General features: G+C 47.8%; 1 protein-coding gene across 1 annotated transcript in view; it reads right to left on the bottom strand.

The window, feature by feature from the left end:
* Positions 1-18,566, bottom strand: part of LOC144099530 (germinal-center associated nuclear protein-like) — a 103,379-nt gene that overhangs the window by 71,763 nt on the left and 13,050 nt on the right. Inside the window, exons 6-12 of the mRNA XM_077632902.1 lie at positions 18,325-18,417; positions 16,783-16,907; positions 12,405-12,644; positions 9,073-9,345; positions 4,922-5,143; positions 4,084-4,284; positions 1,268-1,388 (exon numbers count right to left, since the gene is read on the bottom strand). Coding sequence (XP_077489028.1) covers positions 1,268-1,388; positions 4,084-4,284; positions 4,922-5,143; positions 9,073-9,345; positions 12,405-12,644; positions 16,783-16,907; positions 18,325-18,417 — 1,275 coding nt within the window. The remainder of the gene's footprint in view (positions 1-1,267; positions 1,389-4,083; positions 4,285-4,921; positions 5,144-9,072; positions 9,346-12,404; positions 12,645-16,782; positions 16,908-18,324; positions 18,418-18,566) is intronic.

The following is an 18,566-nucleotide window of genomic DNA, read 5'->3' on the forward strand; positions in this document are numbered from 1 at the left end:
CTAGTTGGTGACTGATGTTCATTTTCGAACCACAGGGCAAAGGACACACACTACGCAAGCGCAGACTACGAACTCAATATGGGTCTGGTCCCACTACTTGAAGATTTATTGCCCACTTCACGTAATAGTTTCAGACAAGGACAGCTGGCAGCGAATGGTAGCGGATTTCTTGAAGAGCCACCTGAACAAAGTAGTGGCACCACTGCAGCTCTAAAAAAAAAAAATTACTGCATAAGAAGGAATTTAAGTGCTTGATGTAGCCTTTTGCTTTTGAGGAGTGCGCGGCAAAGCGGATGCCATGATCACCAACCGGCAGAATATGTCTGGTCAAAGTTTCATGTTGCTTGCTGCCTCCTGGCGTTAAAAAATGGAGAAAAAAAAAGTAAAACCAAAGAGTTGGTGTTGCAGAAGCAAACTACATAGCGCAGCTTGTCTAGAAGTGCCGACTTTAACTTTTGGTGGCAGGTTTAAAACGGGAGTCATACAGCGAAGCCTTTTTATGACAGATAAAAAATTGTAATAGTTCGATATAGCTGAAATTCATAATATAAAATTTTGCAAAAAACTCAGACAGGAGAAGCAAAATTTAGTTGGCGATAGAACAGCAAGTGGCAGAGAGCTTTTCTGTGGTTTCTGGAGCTTTGTGTAGAAGCCGCTCGCAGTGATAGCGAAGGCCGTAAAAAATGAAGCAGCAAACTGCAGTTAGGTTGGCCTCTCTGCACAGCACAGCCGCATGTGGTGGCGGCAGTTTTTACCATGTCCCCTCCGTGACAGTTGACGTGAGCAGAGGAAGGCTGCTGGAAAGCTACAACAACCAACCATGTCGCTTGTTCCGAGGTGCTACCTACGGGCGCGAGAGGTACAAATGGGTGCCAACTGCCTCATTGCCAGCTGTTCTCGCCACTACATCTACTGCGCTGCTGTTTGCAAATGCGGAATAAAGCGTGAGCCGTGGCGCAAAACCTTGCTGCATCACCAATAGTCGCCCATGCAGTGAGGAAAAGCCTGCTGCCTGACATCCGAGCTGGCACATTTTGGCACTTGGCAGTTCGATACATCCGTTTTATGGCAAGTCGCACTCGATATGTAAGGTAAAAAATGCACGTGTTTGCTAGAGATATTTAAGAATAGTTCAATATAGCCAATAATCCATAATATCCGTGTTCGTTATAGCGAGGTGTGGCTGTACATGACCGATGGCCTATGGCGCAGTACTGAAAGAGTTGAAGACAAGCGATGGAAGCATTCGAGACCACAGCGCCCTCACATTTTGAGACCTGGTCGCTGGCGTCGAAGGCTGCAGGGCGCAGCATGCCATCCAGCGTGAAGCTGTCGTGAGGCTGGTATGTCTGCTGGGGATCCTGTGGCAGCGGAGCCCCGTTCACCACCTGCAACGATTGCCATGCACTCCGTGGCATTAAGGGGCCACAAGTCCGCAGAGGCAAGGTTCTGGCCACAGCTGCATGGTGGGAGGAGTAGATGCGAGGGGCAGGCGGCACACCAAGTACGTAAGAGCATGCGCAGTAAACACTTGTTAACTCAAACACACACATTTTGAAACACTGGTTACGTCCATTCCTGTTCATGCCGCACAATAAACTCAACAGGTACTAATATATTTGTCACTGCTCATCTCAAAAGGTTGCAGCGACAAAATTCGGATATCTTGAAATCTAGTTCCTGATAACAAGATAAACGCGACAGACACTCCAGTGGTCTGATGCAATGAACTGTGTAAGCACAATGTGCTTTCAGGATAATGCTTTTCCATTTGAAGTTTTTCTATTGGATGTTGTTTATTCATGGAATGACACACACACATTCTAGGGGTCACTTCGGCACTTGTTGTACGCATACCAGGCAGCCAGTCAATGCACGGAGCATACCATAGAAACGCATGCAAGGGCCGCACCCGTGTACGGGCCGCACCTCGTTTTCCTCAAGAAAATATATAAAAATATCTGTGTAAGGGCCACACCGAGCTTTCCATGACCCACGCGGGAGCAGCCTTCGACATGCACACACCGTGGCCTCCGCGATCAGCTCCGGTTGAGATCAACGGTGTGCTTATCATGGAGGACGCGCACGCGCACAGGAGCTGCCTAGGGATGGTGCGTGAGGCCGCGCCTCATCATCGTCATCAACATTTTCCTCTGCCACGAGCTTCCGCTATCCATATCAGCATCAGTATCACCAGCCCCAGCCTTTGTGGATGTGAAAGACACGGGAGTTATGGAAGTGTGGTAGTTGATTGTCTTTGTGGCCTTCGTGCACTGCTGCCAAGCGTAGCAATTTTAGCACGATAGGCAAGCACCTTAATAGCTACATGGCTGAGAGTTTGCTCTCAAACAGTGCAAGCGTTCGGCAGGCAGGAAAGTCGACTTGGCCGAGAAGTGCGCCCGACAATGGTGCAACGAAAAGGATGCATTGAGGAACACAAGCTGCAAAAAGCGCACCTTCGGAGGCAAGCGGTGCAAGTTTCCTGAACTTGAAGAACAGCTGCTCTGCTATGTGATGAAAGTGCGGAACAATGGCTACGAGTTGACAGCGGACATGTTGCCAGACCTCTTGAGGGATCAGAGCGCACCAAAGTAGACCCACTCCGCAAGTGACGATTGAACGTTGAATAAATGCCGCTCATTCCATGATTGGCATTTTTTTACTTCAAAATTTCTTTTTCACGCATGGCATGTATGGGCCACAACCCGAAAATTGGCCCTTGAATTTGAAAAAAGAAAGGTGCGGCCCTTACACGCATTTATACAGTCTATGTTTACAAACTTGGACATCAAACCTGCACTCCTAACAGGACATCAAATAATCTGTACAAAGTAACAGTACGATAAAATATTGTATATACACATAATATTGGTTTACAAGACAGACACTTTTGCCTTTTGCTGCATCCCATTGCCCAAAAGTTGCACCAGTTCAATTCACTATGTTTTGGTTGGCTTTTTATAAAGGCTTGAAATTATTCATGTTTTTACGTCTCACGCTCGTCTCTCTGAAGAGCTGGAGGCTTCATTTGACAGCCATGCAGAGACACACGCCGGCATTTTCGCCTAATGTCACGCATACTGCTCACACAGTAAAAAATGACCACCAGCCAGCAGTTTGGGCCACCAGCATGTCAGACTGTGGTCCATGCCGTGGCCCATTGAGCAAGTAAGTGTGTGCTAGCCTGCCACATTGTATGCCTGTCCCCGTTGCTCTGCACCTTATGAGAGTCTGGGGCTGATGGCCGACTCATGTCACTTCTGACTGCGGCTTTTAAAATATTAACGCGAATGCATTATATGTCTTGGCATAGGGTGGGCGCAGCTGGCAAAGGACTGGTTTAACTGAAGAGACATGGGAGAGGCCTTTGCCCTGCAGTGGGTGTAGTCAGGCTGATGATGATGATGATTATATGTCTCATTAGCACAAAAGCTGCCGTCCGCCGTCCATGGCGCGAAATTCTTCAGTGGCATCACCATGCTTTCATATGACATCAGCAGTAGACTGTAATTACAGATAGTGAAACCAAATCTACCGAAAAGAAGAAAAAACAAAATTTCTTCCGAAGGTACGGGGAATGGAACCATGGACCTTCGACTGCGAGGCAAGCACGCAACCCACAGGCCACAGAACTGCGTTATTTCTTGGCGAACAAAGGTGAGTGTATGCATTTTCTGATGACCGTATGCTAATGAGTAGGCGTGTCATTAGAAAGAAGGGAATGTTTAATGAACCCTGCCACATAGCTCACCATGAGATAAATCTTTCACGTGCAAAGCACATAAACAATGTTAAGTGCTCTCCATAATATTTTTTTATCCCCGTGGCTCTGGATTACACGTTTTTCAGGATATTTTCATTATCGCATTAAAAAAAAAAATGTGTACATTGGATGGGGGTCTGCTCTAAACAAAAAATGTGGCATCGTTGAAATTATTGCAAGTCTCAAGAGTGCACACTTTCTTTCCCTCACTTCCTCATCAAGGCACTTCAACCTGTGGAAGCCTATGCCCACATTCAACTTGGCATTGGAAACACTGGCCCCATCCCCAGTAAGCATTGACACATGCAGAGGGAACACACCTGGCCAACGGGGGTAGTGCGCTTGGCGTCAACGAGTGACCGGGAGCGCCCGATGGGCAGGGTGCCAGACTCCTGGACCTGGGAGGACCGGTCCAACAGCAGGGCATGGTCGCTGGTGCGCAGGCCCAAGGCACTGGCAAACAGCCGCACCTCTGACACCGAGTCAAAGCCCAGATGCCGGCCCAAGACCTCCAGCGAAAACTGAAACAACCACCATCACTCAAGCGGTAGTACACTGGTACGTAATGGCCAGCCCAGGGACTGTAGTGGCAGTCCTCTCCACAAGGTGAAAGTGTGGACAGATGGAAAGGGAGGAATTTTGCACACATAACAAGACTGTCACTGTGGCATGCCGCTGATAGCAGAAAGCAAATACCCCAAGGGTGAAATAAAATAAATGAACAGTGTGCGTCATTTCAGTGACCTTAGGGTTAGTAAAAGGGCAATGACCCTGTTTACACAAGGATGACTTCTTTTCCTTTTCAATTCTATATGCACCAAAAAGAACCCTGTGAATGCAACTAAGCAAATTTACTAGTGATCTGGAGTGCCATGCATTTGGCCAAGAATGCCCATTTCTACTATTGTAGGCCCCTACCTTAGGCCCCGCAAATAGGGCAGCTCCATGTATAGGTCGTCAATTCCAGACTGCAGTTCTTAGAGAAAAAGAAAAAGCTGGCTATTTACGGTGCCTTGTATTTAAATCAAAGCATGCTGCTGTCATGTCCGTGCCATGAAAAAGACTAGCGACGCTGCCCTCCTCTGCACACACACATGGTCTGTGCTTCTAGGGGAGGCAACAGGCCAGTAGCCATGTGCTTTGCGAGTTGCTGCTCACCTCCTCCCTCTGGTGGGACTGGCAGAAGGCCTTGAGGAATGTCTGGAGGGCCCGCACCCGCACCTGGCCAAAGTAGCGGTGCATGAGGCAGGCCGCCAGGTAGGGCGCCTCGGCAGCCAGCCGGAAGAAGCGCACGTAGTTGTTGCTGTTGAAGGCCCCGAAGGCCGCCACCGCCTGCTTCACCGGGGCCGACCAGCGCACCCAATCAGGCAGCTTCTGCACCTGCCTATGATAAGGAACACAGCCCTGTGGCACCTACCTCAAGAATTTACACTGCTCCTGCTGGGATCACTCATTTGCCAAAACAAAACTCTCCCAGGGTGCAATCCTCGTTCAAGTAAGGAGTTGGCCACAAATGCAACTCGAGATCTAAAATTTGATGGGGGTAAAATTATTCGAATATGGCCCACCCACGATTCCATGGGGACAACTCGATATTTAACAACAATAAGCCTTCATTTTGGCACACATCTGGAAACATATCAGCTCAGAAAGATGCAGGCAGTGCCTTCGCAGGGAAATGCAACTCATTATCGCCTAACATCTTTATGTGCCTGAATGGCGACATCTGGTGCACAACAGGTGGCCCTCTCTGTTTGATGATACGAGTGCATGCCTGCCATTTCTAGCTTTAACAGGAGACGGCGAAGTGAGCTCAAGTTTCCAGCAGGTCAAAGGCACATGCAACTGCACACAGGCAATGATGGCAGCCGATTCTTGCAATTGCACCTAGTGCAAGCAATCATGCCCTGCTGCCACCCAGCCCAAGCTCTTCCAAAAATTCAGCATCCATGTCAGCGCAGCCTGCCTGCTTCATAAGTTTGCAACAACAACAAAAGGAATGTCCCTTTCTGGTGACTATGACAGCCTATGTCATGGGTCTCGGAATGAGTACTTCCCTGCTTTCACTCCTTCCAGCCACTTCATCATCATGATGAGCATGCAAATCACAGCCATGATGGCAGAAGAACATACAGCTGACCTCTTTCAGTCTTATATATAAGCTACTCTGGTTTTATGCACAGTCTGTACCCGGAGGATGCAGTTGGCAAATTTGATGTGCATTGGTCTTTCAAGTAGCACGAAAAACGACTCCTCTACAAGACAGTGCTACACTGCTAAGCTTAAACGATGGCACTAGTAGCCCAGCTCCATCATTACCCTCCTTGTGTAGTCATTTTCCTCACTTGCTCAAAAATGAATTCTCAGTCTGCAAAGTCTGTGTGTTGTTGCCCCATGGCTGCCTGAAACATAGTCTATCTAAGGTTGGAAGCTCGACGAAGTGAAGGCATAGACATGCTTCAAGTAGAGTAAAACCTTGATACCCTTGTAGAAAAATGTGGAAAAACTAATCATCCAAACAGCCCAATTTTGAAGCACGTAACTGTTGAATGATGTACAAAGGCGTTTATTGGTTTATTGACAACTTCACAAGAAAAAAATGCCGACTCGCATTTTATGGCACAGGGTCCGAAACACGCAAGGAACTCAACAAAACACCTGTTCCGTCGACATATCTCATTTTCAGAAGCTGCGCCCCCTTGCGCCTATGCACTGCAGCGAAGTCGCTGCGACAGCAGACTGTTGCAGCCTTCTGATTTTCATGCTGCGTTCCTGAGAACCAGCCTGCTTGAATGTAAGTGCATTGCTGCAATTCGCATTTAGACACTGGTACAAAGCTGCTGCGTTTCGCCTCTTCACGTCGCGTCGACGCAAGAACATTCCGCTCCTATGTTGACAAACTAGTTCTTTTTCTTTCTTTTGTGTGTGCTTCGCCCCTTTGCACCCCGGCACTGCAAAGAAGCCACCGCATCGGGTGACTGACGCCGTGATCCAGCTCGTGTTGCATGCCTTCATGCTTGGTTCACTTGTATGCTTCCATACGTGCGGTTGGTCGCTGAACGTATCATATGACCAGAGTGTGTCGAAATTATAAATGTAGCAGATGGGAAACTGTGTTAATCGGGAATGTATTAAGCGGGAGAAAAATAGTGTCACTCTGTGGGACATTTTTAATGCAAGAAATTTTGAGCGCAGAAGCCAGGAGGAGTGCATCAAGGAGGTTCTACTGTATTTACATTATTTACAAACATGAATCTGGAGGGGACACCTAAGCTGTGCCTCGAGGATATGACACGGTAGTGCTAATGGGATGGTACCAATATATGCAAAACTGATCATCCTCTACTATACATTCATTGGGAGTCCCCTGGCACAGTGGTTAAGAGATGCGCCACTTGTGCGACCCATGTTGATCTTCCCGAGCAACCTCTCGCTACCAATCATTAATTTAACTGCCCCTTGCCATGGTGGGCAGCTTGCTCATAATCTGGTTGGCAAGTTGTGAGGATGTCACATGAAACAGGCGGCCCACCTAGGTTGCTTCTTTAGGGATTTTCTGCTCACGCCACCACTGGGTTTGCCATTGAACAGGACCCTTAAAGCTATTGTGCTAAAACTGCTGTTCTGCGTCGAGCAGACAAGAGAAAGGAAAAGAGGGGCACGTTATGACATAAATGAAGGAAGCCAATAGTTCTTTATTTTAATTTGTGGCGTTAATCAATTTGAGATTAACAACGTCATTATTTTACCGCTAAAAGGTAATTAATTAGAAAGCACAAGAAAAAAACCACATGTTGCTGGTGGGATCCGAACCCATGACCTCAGAATTTTGCATCTGGTGCTCTACCAACTAAGCTATGGCGAAGGCTGTCCAATCTTCTGCTTTCGGAGGTACCGTATTTACACGATTGTAAGTTGACATATTTTTCTAAATTTGTAAATAAAGGCGAGACAGACGAGATACCAGGCATGCTACAGCGTGGTTGGATTTTTGCTGCACGGCTCCATCGCATCGCTCTTCGTGCTGGCCTAGAGCAGCTCCTATGTCAACACGTAGAACCGGCATCCCCACCCTGCGGCCGGTGGTGGCTGTCGATAAGCACCAAACCGGCACCAACCCACTCCCCACACGTGGCCGCAGATTGCATCTGCTGATAAGCGGCGGCGGCACAATAACGCATTCGCGTTCTGCTCTTAATAGGCGTTGTCAAATTTTTTTTATTATTATTTACTTTCAACCGCGCACTCGGCGCTCAAGGAAGCATCGATAGTTGATGGAAGGACCGCTATTCCAATCGCGGCGGCACACCCACTCGGAACCGCAGTGGCGCTGGGGAGAGTCGGTACCCGACGGAAGGGCCGACGCCACTCACGTGTAGTTTCTCTTTGGCTCTGATGCATTTGTCTACTGATGGCTGCGTTTCACAAGTTTTTAATGTAGAGCTTCGTCATTTGTGCTCCGGGTCCGGTAAGGGACCGACGCTCGTTCATGGCTATATTCAAGATGGCTGTCATTCTTTACGCTGAAGAAATGAACAGCTGCACGCCGGGCCGCAAGTTCGATGTTTGCAACCGGTGATACAGGTGTGGCAGCTGCAGCGGGGCAAAGTTTTCAGCTGTTGCACGCGATGTCGTGATGTGGCTGTTTGTAAAGTGTGAGATTTCGCTGTACGATGATGTTAGAACGACGAGCTGCGAGACCGCAGCAGCGATCACGACGGCAGCACCAGTGAGGACGATGGTGCAAGTGTGGACGAATAGCCTAGTGACATTGTCGTTTTGGAATGAGCCAACAGGCGCTCCCGAGCGTGGCAGCCGATAGCGGCTGGCAATAAGCGGAGGCCCCTAGGATAGAGATATTGCGTACTATTATTAAAGGCCAAGCGTAAAAAACCTCCAAGTTTTTTTGCTTTTTATTTTCAGAAATGTGACGTGGGGGTTGACTTACACTCGTGTAAACATGGTTATTAATGTGTAGTGTAATTGAACCTTGAGGGTGTTCACCAGCTCCACCCTCGTCCATAGCAGTTGGGCATAATACATCCTGCATTACCGTGAGTGCCACATGAAATGTGATTGAATAGTGAGGGTGGAAGCTATGTGAGAACCGTCTTGTTGAGTCCCACATATCACACAGTTCAAAAGTATTTTAAAACATACAGCTAGCAAACTACTGTCAGAAACACGAGGAAGCCACAAGTACACACAGTGAAGTAGGGCAGAGTTTTCATGAGTTGAAACGGTCATTCAACCGGCGTTCCCAAGCAGTTGTGATTCCACCCCCGCCATCATGGGTGGTGCAGTGCTACTTGCCTGATGGTGTCCCCCTGGTTGAGGTGCAGCAGCACGTCGTAGGCCCGGAACTCGGGTTCATTGGGGCAGTGCAGGCCCTTCAGGGAAAGGTCATAATAGAAGTGCTTCAGCGTCTGCAGACACTTGACCAGGTTCTCGTCGTTGATCTTGGGGTCAAAGGCCGACATGTCCTCCTCGCACAGGGCGGCCGCACAGTGGATGTGGAAGCGGGCGCACTGCTCCACCAGCGCCACACACGCCTCGTCGCACAGGTGCTGCTGCGTGATGTCCTGCACACGCAGAGTGTGGTCGCAAAGTTGCTGGTGTACACGCCTACTCAGAGGGACAGCATTCCATGAGGTAACCCTGAATGCACACCACAGTCCATTTCATCGTGATTAAACTTAAACATGCTATGCCGCTCTGGGACTCACTTGATGCTGATCTAAAAGAATACAGTTAAAGCTGAAAAAAAAAGAAAGGAAATACATGATGCGTCGATTTGCAGACAGTAGAAATGACGTGAAAAAACTTGGACTACAGCGAACGAATTGATGGGCAGATCCAAAGGAGCCGGCGTCGATGTCGTGAAATGAAATTTTCCAAAAGAGAACCCTCAGAAGTTGTGTGATAGGTTTAATCAAACTTTTATCGCTGCAGCTAAGAAGCTGAGAGCAACGCAGTGACCGGCATTACGAATATGAACCGAAACACACATGTGTGCAGCTCTCGGGATTGATACTCGAACTGTGGCCTTGCACACTGTGCAACACTGTGGCTTTGCAGGCAACGATCACGCTGACAGTGCAGCGACATCGGCGCATGGCGACATCTCCTTGCTCCTACCTATAGTACCATTTTCTCGCAGTGATGACGCGAGACTTCTAGCTACAAAATCCTGGCAGATGCAAGGCTCATTGTGGTGAGATCCACAGCGTCAATATAGACCCCTTCTTTGTATCGACCCCACTTATGACTTCTGCATGCCACGTAATTTAGATAGACGTTATCGAAATTGCCTGCACCGAATTCGCCTGGATGTTGCATTCACTAAATCCTATTTACATAAAATTGGTGCATCAAGTAGCCCTCTGTGCCCCACATGTGGTGTGCCCGAGGATCTGCCACATTTGATCTCCCGCTGCCAACACTTCAACAATCATCGTAAGGCACTTTTCAGTGCTTTAAGACGGCCCCGTGCACCTGGAGCATGCCCTTGGAAACTGGAGGGACACAGCTTCGGGTGCGCATGAGACAAAAGCATTTTTAGTGTTTCTAAGAGTCACGGGTTTGGTGGACATTATTTGACAATCATGTGAGTGCGTGAGTGTTCTTGATTTCACCATTCACCCTTTCTTTCTTTTTCCCTTTTCCTCTCTTTTTCACCCTCACCAGAAGTAGCATGCCAGGCCAACAACCAGGAAGACCTCTCCTGTTTCATCAAAGTCTCTCTCCTACTCCTCCAGACAGGTGCTCCTAAAGATATTGAACGGGATAGTATTCGAAACAGGCGCAATACCTAAAGAATTGAAAATTTCAATTGTCAGGCCGGTTTATAAAACTGGTAAGAGATATGACTGCGCAAATTATCAGCCAAGCGTGATATTATCTACAATTGCACACATAATGGAAAAGTATTGTCTCTGTAATGCAATCAATTTTCGAAAAGTATTCTCAAATTTTCGAAAAGTATTCTCAAATTTTCGAAAAGTATTCTCTCAACAAGTTGGCGCAGTACGGGTTCACAAAAATAAAAAGACAAATTTGCTAGAAGAATTCCCCGATTATATAAGCACATCAATAGAAAATGATAATGCAGTCTTATACCCCTGTTACACTAGCAAAGTTAATGTCATTCGGATCGAATGGCATTCGCACCTAATGCCGTTAATCTGCTGCTACACAGGAACATTTAATGTCATTAGGTTCGAATAACATCCGCTATCAAATGAGTTCACAAAACTCGTTCGCATTCAATGTCGAACCGAATGTGTACTCTGGACGCCATATGCGCAGCAGAAACAAGCGACGCAAAAAAATCGTGTGCGCACTGTCAAAGTTAGAAATTGTATTCACCTAGTGCTGCTAAAAAATGTAAATTTCGGTGCGAACCTCTTCACACTTGTAGCTGTCATGGATAGCTATTACTCTCGGTCCCAGCAGCAGCCAATGGCAGCAGCCGAGCGCGAATCAGGGCCTTTCCCACGACTGCCGATCATTTTGGGTTGCGTGTTTCTTGCTGGTTGGCGTTCCATGTTCGTTTAGCTCGGAAGTACTTAAAGATGTCACTGATCACTTCACCATTCAGAAGTCATTTCCATGCTCCACGCGCCGCCGCGTAAGCGATTTTGTTTGTTTACATTTTTCGGATTTGTGGTTGACTTTGTACTTGGCTTAGCTTTTGATGGCTGAAGTGCCGCAGAATGGCCAGAAATAATATTTTAAGCTTATAATATTGCACAAAAATGTTCTCGCCCGTTTTTAAAACACTACACAACAACTTGTAACATATTTTATGTGCGTTGATGTGTTTGAATTGTACTATTTTTTTTCACTGATCGTCACTGCCATCATTTTCGAATGACATTATTTTTTACCATGCAGCACCGAAAGAGACGGAATGACATTCGATTGGAATGACATTAAATTTTCTAGTGTGGCAGGGGTATTAGCTCTATTCTTAGACCTAAGAAAAGCATTTGACATGGTAGAACACAATTTATTACTAAACAAGTTAACGAAGCTAGGTTTCAGAGGACGCTTTCATTAATTTTTTCCAAGTTGTTTTTCTGACCAACTACAGTGCAATAAACTAGAGGAGAGATGCAGTGTGAACTTTAAACAATAAAGTTTGGTGTGCCCCAAGGAAGCACAAGGAAGGAAGCACTTTTTAACATATGTGTTTCCGATCTCGGCCACCTACCGCTGAAATAAAAAATTTTTCAGTACGCAGATGACACTGCAATTGCACTGGAAATTCAGGATTTTTATATGGGGTGTCAAAGCTTCCAAGAGGACATATCAGCGATTGTAGATTGGTTCGCTCAGAATTTAATTTTCATACATCCCCAAAGAACGAAATTCATACGCTTCAGAAATGCTCATAAGGCGCTCAGTTCAAATTATTAGTTCAAGTGTTACCGATGCTCTGGCTTCCTCCTTGTGCGGACACATGACAAAGCCCAGAAACGAGTTCCTAGGCACAGTTCATGACATCCTGGTATGCACTGGAGAAATCGCAACAACTGCGAAAGTTACGAGCACATCAGCATGGCCTGCTCCTATTCTGGTCCCTCGTGAAGTGACTGAGGCAGCAATAGCCACAGGGTAGGGCAGGGGTTACACGCACCTTGCGGATGGAGCGCGTCCGGTTCCAGATGAAGTCATACCACTCGCCCACGGAAGGCACAGTGCCACCGCCAGAGGCCAGGGCCGAGTAGTCCATGAGGTGCACGATTAGGTAGTCCATGGTGTGGCGGAGCACGTGTGGTGGACGCAGCTCGTGTGCCAGGGGCTCCTCCTGGTCGGCCGATGAGCGGCTGTACTCCTTCACCATCCGCGTGTGGTCCATCACTCCATCACTGCCCGGCTGCAACCAGGAGGGGAGGGGGAGTGAACGCCAGGTGCCGGCACTGGGCGTGTAGTACCCGCTGTCATGAGATATTACTTACGGCAGCACGACAGTCTGTACATATGAGCTGCACACCAGTGCTGGCACAAATGATGCTGCTTGGGACTTTGTACTGCGTCTGCCCCTTTGGTTTGCTTTCCTGTGATGCAACCTCCCATGACTGGTCTGGGGGGGGGGAGGGGGGGGGGGGGGAGGGGGGGGGACGTGCCTGTGATCTTGTGTCACAGCGACATAAGCGCCACGGGCGTCGTGACTGCTGCTCATGCGAAGGAGAACACACTCTTCGGATCAAAATTTCGGCGCATACGGACTGTTTGGCGTGATGCTCTGCTCTTCGCCAGCAGGGCGAGGCCTCGTGAGGGAGAACGTTCTCCTGCTTCTCGTCCTGTCCATTTGTGGAGAATCACCCCTGCCCTAGCATGACCGAACATTCGCTCGTAACCTTGCTGATGAGTCGGACGGCCTCAATTCGTTAGCGTATTCTGTTGCTAGACGGCATTGTGGTTGTAGCAATAAATGCCTGTTTGTGTCAACCAGAGTGTCGTTTCTTTGTTTCCCTCAGAGCAAGGCCCACCGTGGTCGGCATGTGTTCAATAGCGCACGTGATAACAGGGTAGGGTCAAGGCGGTTGTAAGCTGTCTCAGTCGCGGTTAAGCACGGAAACCATATTTATCTCCCCAACTAAAACCCCCAACACAAAGCCCCAAAAGTGCATATTCTGATTGGCTAGCTACATGCCTGCTGCGTCATCGTTGGTCGGTGCACGCTATGTAGGCCTCGCAAGTTCATGTGGGGTCGGACAACATCTTGAGATGACCAGTGTTGCACGGTTCAATTGGACCTTCAGGTAAGCTAGCCTCTGGAGATGTGTAGAGGAAAAGCCATCATGAGTGAGCAGGTGTTGTCCAAACTTTGATCTATTGGATGTAACTACTACTTTTTGTATGATATTCCCGGCTGTACATTTTAAGATATAAAGGGTGCTTCGATCTATCTGAGTTCAATATTAATCAGGCTCAACTGTGCATGCCTTCTAACAACCAAGAAGCGGTAGTTAAGAAATGGCTTCCTCCAGGAACCAGGTAAGCAACAAGCATTTGGAGCCAACAGCATGCTGGCACGGCCACGGACCACTGTTAGTGCCTACCCTGCCAGCACTGAACGCCATGTCACAGTTTAACAGCAGTTGGGAGGCCTGTAAGCAAGCATTCCCATTTGGTTTCTAGGCTTTACTGCAAACCCAAAGCACTCAGAAACATAATGTCTTCGAAGTGGTGGAAACACCCCTGCTAACAGCTCCATGCCTCACAGGAATGGCTCAACAGAGAATGTTCACTGTTCCAAACACATGTGAAATTGAACTCAGCACACCATACCAAATTAAAGAATTATTTCTGTTCAAGTCAGCAAGGTGCGGGAGTGGCTCAGTGAGTACAGTCAGACCTGAACGTAACGAACCTCCATATAGCGAATTCCTCAATATTACGAAATTTCTCAATTCCCCAACGCCCCCCCCCCCCCCCCCCACTGAAGCACGTGCATTTGAGACTCCATGTAACGAAGATGTTGCGGCGGTTGACATTGATATAACGAACTCACTATGCCGACTACTTGTTAGCTTGTGCTGAGTTACGAAGGTTTGTGAAAAAGTTGAACGACGATAAAGCTCGAACTGACAAGAGAAGAACGCCGACGACTGCAACGGGCGATCGCAGCTGGCACAACGGGCCATGCTCCACTGCGTTGGTTCATCACTGCTGTTCTCGATTTCAATAGTTCATGACCAAAGGCAGCGATAATAGGGCACAGCAAAAAAAAAAAAAAAAAAAAAAGTGCGAGCAGTGCACGCCCATCACCACTGCATGGTTGCTTGCATGATTCCAGTGCCGATAAATCTTGTGCACCAGAAGCCGAAGAGTCCGTTTCGTGGGGCAACAGCGACGGGCTGACCGAGAGAGGGAACATGCGGGAAGAAGCACGTGCCTCCACGGCCGGTCTACAGCGGCGGCGCAAGCGTGCACTTTTTTTTTATAGCTTGACCGTGATGCCACCGCCTTCCCCACTCATAGCGGCGTTGCATGAGGAGATGGCGGCTACTGCTACAGTCGCGCTATCAACGCGATCTCGAAACGTTTCTCCACGTTTATGACTTCGAGTACCGGGGTTTTCTGCACGCATTTTCTAGGCGATTTCGCCTACATTTATTTCTTATTTTGGTTTCCGTTCGGCATTGTCTTTTCGAGCCTTCTCGCGAAAACTGCATATAGTAGCTAACCGATTATTCGGATTCGCTGAGGAACTGTCGCGCACCTCACAGGAACGTGTACATTTTCATGACCGATACTCCAGACTTTGTGGAGTCTAAGAGTTCAATTTTTCGGACTAAAACAGACGCTAACAATACTGTGGAGATCGTTTCTCAACCGAAAGTTCGTTATTCTGACCTAGTATAGACGCGTGGGCATCATTGTCACAACCAACACGTTCTCCGCCGCCGTGAAAGGCGCCATCTTGGATTTAAACGGAATCGGCGGGTGGCAGGCGCTGACGAAGTAAATTGGAAAGACTGGCTTGGATAGGCTTGGGTATTTGTTCTCCATCGTTGCCATTCGAGATAATAGGACCCTTTCCGTTGCCATCGAGATGGCCTACAAAGAGTGTGCAGTCGCACTGAAAATGGTAGAACGGGACAGCTGCAGTGTCCACCGCGGCTTGCACGATGCCACCAACGGTGTGGGGCAGCAAACGCGGTAGAGGGAAGGGGGAGTGCATACGGGGGCGCTGGCTTCTGCTCTCTTTTTCCCGTGGATTAATTCTCGGTCTTCGCGAGCATCGTTGCCCCATGCAAACTGACTGTTCTTGCTTTGCGCGGCGGGTGCATTTGATTTCACGGCATGGCTTGCGGCCGCATCACGCTGTCTGGTGTCCTGACACGAGAAGACGAAAGCATGACAATGGCTCACATAATCTAATATTATTGCTTGTATGCACGCAGCGTGGGGAGCTGTGGTTTTCGCGATTTTGAAAGCCGGTTTTTCAGAGCACAGTTATTTTATTGAAGTTCACTGATTTTTCAGACTGTTCTTATTCAGACCATTTTGCGGGTCCTGCTGAGTCCGAAAAATCGGTCGGTGACTGTACAACGAAAACCGGGATGTAACAAAAAGTCCTGAACTTAATTCGATTTCATTGTATGCAGGTTTAACTGTAAACCTATTCCATGGTGGGCCAATGCACAGACTTCACACAGACTTACCATGACTTCAAAATATGAGAATACCAGACTAGAACCAACCTTTAGGGTAATTCATCTTTGCAAGAACCATAACAGTGTAGAACCAACTGTCTTGTGACCAGGTGTGCTGTACTAATGAAGATCTGTTTCCTTCCAAGTTGTAACGCCCCCTGTTGACACGCCCTTGGGCAAAGCGGGGTATCTCTGAATAAAGAATAAAGAAACTGAAAAGAATGGATGCCCTGTTTATTGCGGGCGTTACCATCTGTCTTTTCATGTTTCCAACATTTGTTGTGACTCTGCTGATAAAAGGCACAGTCAGCAGGCCGTGTTATGCCTTATGCCTTGCCCCCCCCCCCCCCACACACACACACACACACATTTTTAATGCAGCAGCATTTAGACTGTCATCTCACAAAAACTTTCCGGCTTCTCTGTGACAAAATTCCCTGATTGGTCGAGAGGTCACGTGATCTTACGATGTCATCAGAGTCTGCCAAGATTAGTCACCCTGATTGGTTGAGACAGGTCATGTGACCATGTGGGGTCATCACAACCTGCCCACTTTGGCAGGTGGCAACCTGTCCATTGGATTGTGAGCAACCTGCCTGAAGGCAGTCTAGAAGATAATGACTCATGCATACCATACACTGGCAATGGAACCGGTTTCAACTGGAGTTTTGGCGGGAAAATCACAATAACAACTCACAGCAGGCTAAAAATGCCATCTCATTCTCTTCTCGATGAATGTGGTTAACAAGGGCCCCACATTTTTTTACTTGAAGAGAGGAGTGCGCCTCCCAGCTGCTACCACGTCCAACGGGTCTCCAAGGGGACTGAAGGATGGCCACCACTACTCACCAGCACCTCGAAGGTGGAGAGGCACTTCTTGTCCGTGCGAGAGTAGCGCTCCTTCTCGGGGCACATGTCGGGACAGCAGCCCCTGGTGGCCTGTGCCGTTGCCAGGTCGCTCTGCTTCTCCAGCCCTGCGAGGAGGGAGCAGCACAGCAACATAGAGCTCCTAAGGCAAAGTTTGCAAAAGATGCACCGACAACCCATAGGACGTCTCCAAGTTCACGTCTACCTTTGTACCCCTTCCAACTTCGAGCCCAGGCCAGGCAGCAGCAGAGATATGCATGTCTAAGGTACTGAAATAATATACTAGCTTCAAGCTGCATTCGAAAAATATATCTCATCATATCTACTCAGGGTGTATTTACACCCTATTCTATCTATTCTAATATGAAATATCTCATATGTACTATTGTGAGCAAAAGTAAGACACCCCATCCTTATGTTCCAAACCTTTCCACTCTGCAAGGGGATATCGCATCTAATGAAGCACTCCTGGTGATGCTACCGGCCCAGTGTGCCTGTCTCGACCCAGGAGTGCTTCAGCAGGTAACATCCCCATGCAGACCAGCAATGTTCAGAGTACGAGGGGCGAGGTCTCTTATTTTTGCTCACAACAGTAATTATAGAGGATAATAGCATCAACTCCTGACCATTTAAATCCTTCAGTGCAGCGAAACAATGGGGTTCACTACAATTTTTTCATTTTCGTTAAGCTAAGATCTTAAAACTGTCTATTCAGCCAAAAATTTATATCACACCAGAACCATAGAACTCCGATGACAAGCCATAATGTTACAAAACCGCACGTCATGGCTGGGTCGGCCCAGTGCGACGGCACCACTGTCGCATATTTTCTTTTTTCCCAACCATTCTAATGCACTTTGCATTCTTACCGTTCACGTAGCACTGTAAAGATTGCCCCAACACACGAATTCCCCCATTTTAGCTCGCTCTAAGTGTTGTCGATATTTCCTGGAAAGCACATACCGTTCAAAGCCAACAAAGTTGCTGGTCTCAAAACAGTCACCCCTCACGAGGAATAAAAGGTACAGAAGCGGATATCATGATACGGAGCATACTTTGGCACTTAAGCTTTTCGCACACCATGCCTATAAAAAACTATGATCGGTTGAGTACGTATGCCAGCAAATGTCACTATTGCACGCACGTCAAGCCAAGGAATTCTGATACTTTTGCAGAATGCGCGAGAATATTTCAAATGCCGAAGCATGCTCTCTATTATTTTGGCCGCACTTGTATATAGTAAGCTGCCATGGGTACATGGTGTTATTGTAATTTTTTTCCCCTTATAACAGAGCTGTCCTTTTGGTGAAACTTGCATATCGAACAACCCAGGAAGGTAACCAATCTACAAAGACTCGCTTTAATTGAGGTCTGCAGTCTTTTTAACTCGACATGGCGCTTACTTGCATGTTGCGACTTCTTTTTCTAGTGCTGTACAAAAGAAAATCCATCGCCATTAGAAGAAAAAAAAGGAACCAAAGCGTGTCAAGAACTAGAAGCCAACACGCCAAGGGTCAAACTTACGCAGCCGGATGATTTTGTCCCGTGCATCGAGTACCCTGTACCGCTCTCCCACACTGTGTGCTGCCTGTTTCAGCCGTGACAATAGGCTCTCTCCTGCAAATAACATGACCACGACAGGAAAAAATAAAAGTTAACACTCCTAAAAATGCCAACACAACACTTTACGGGTCACCCAATGCAAGAGTACTAATGGGTCCCTTTAGCGGCCTGGTGTGCTCTTTGCATATCACTTCACAGACGCA

Source organism: Amblyomma americanum, chromosome 7 (assembly GCF_052857255.1).
Source record: "Amblyomma americanum isolate KBUSLIRL-KWMA chromosome 7, ASM5285725v1, whole genome shotgun sequence".
NCBI lineage: Eukaryota > Metazoa > Arthropoda > Arachnida > Ixodida > Ixodidae > Amblyomma > Amblyomma americanum.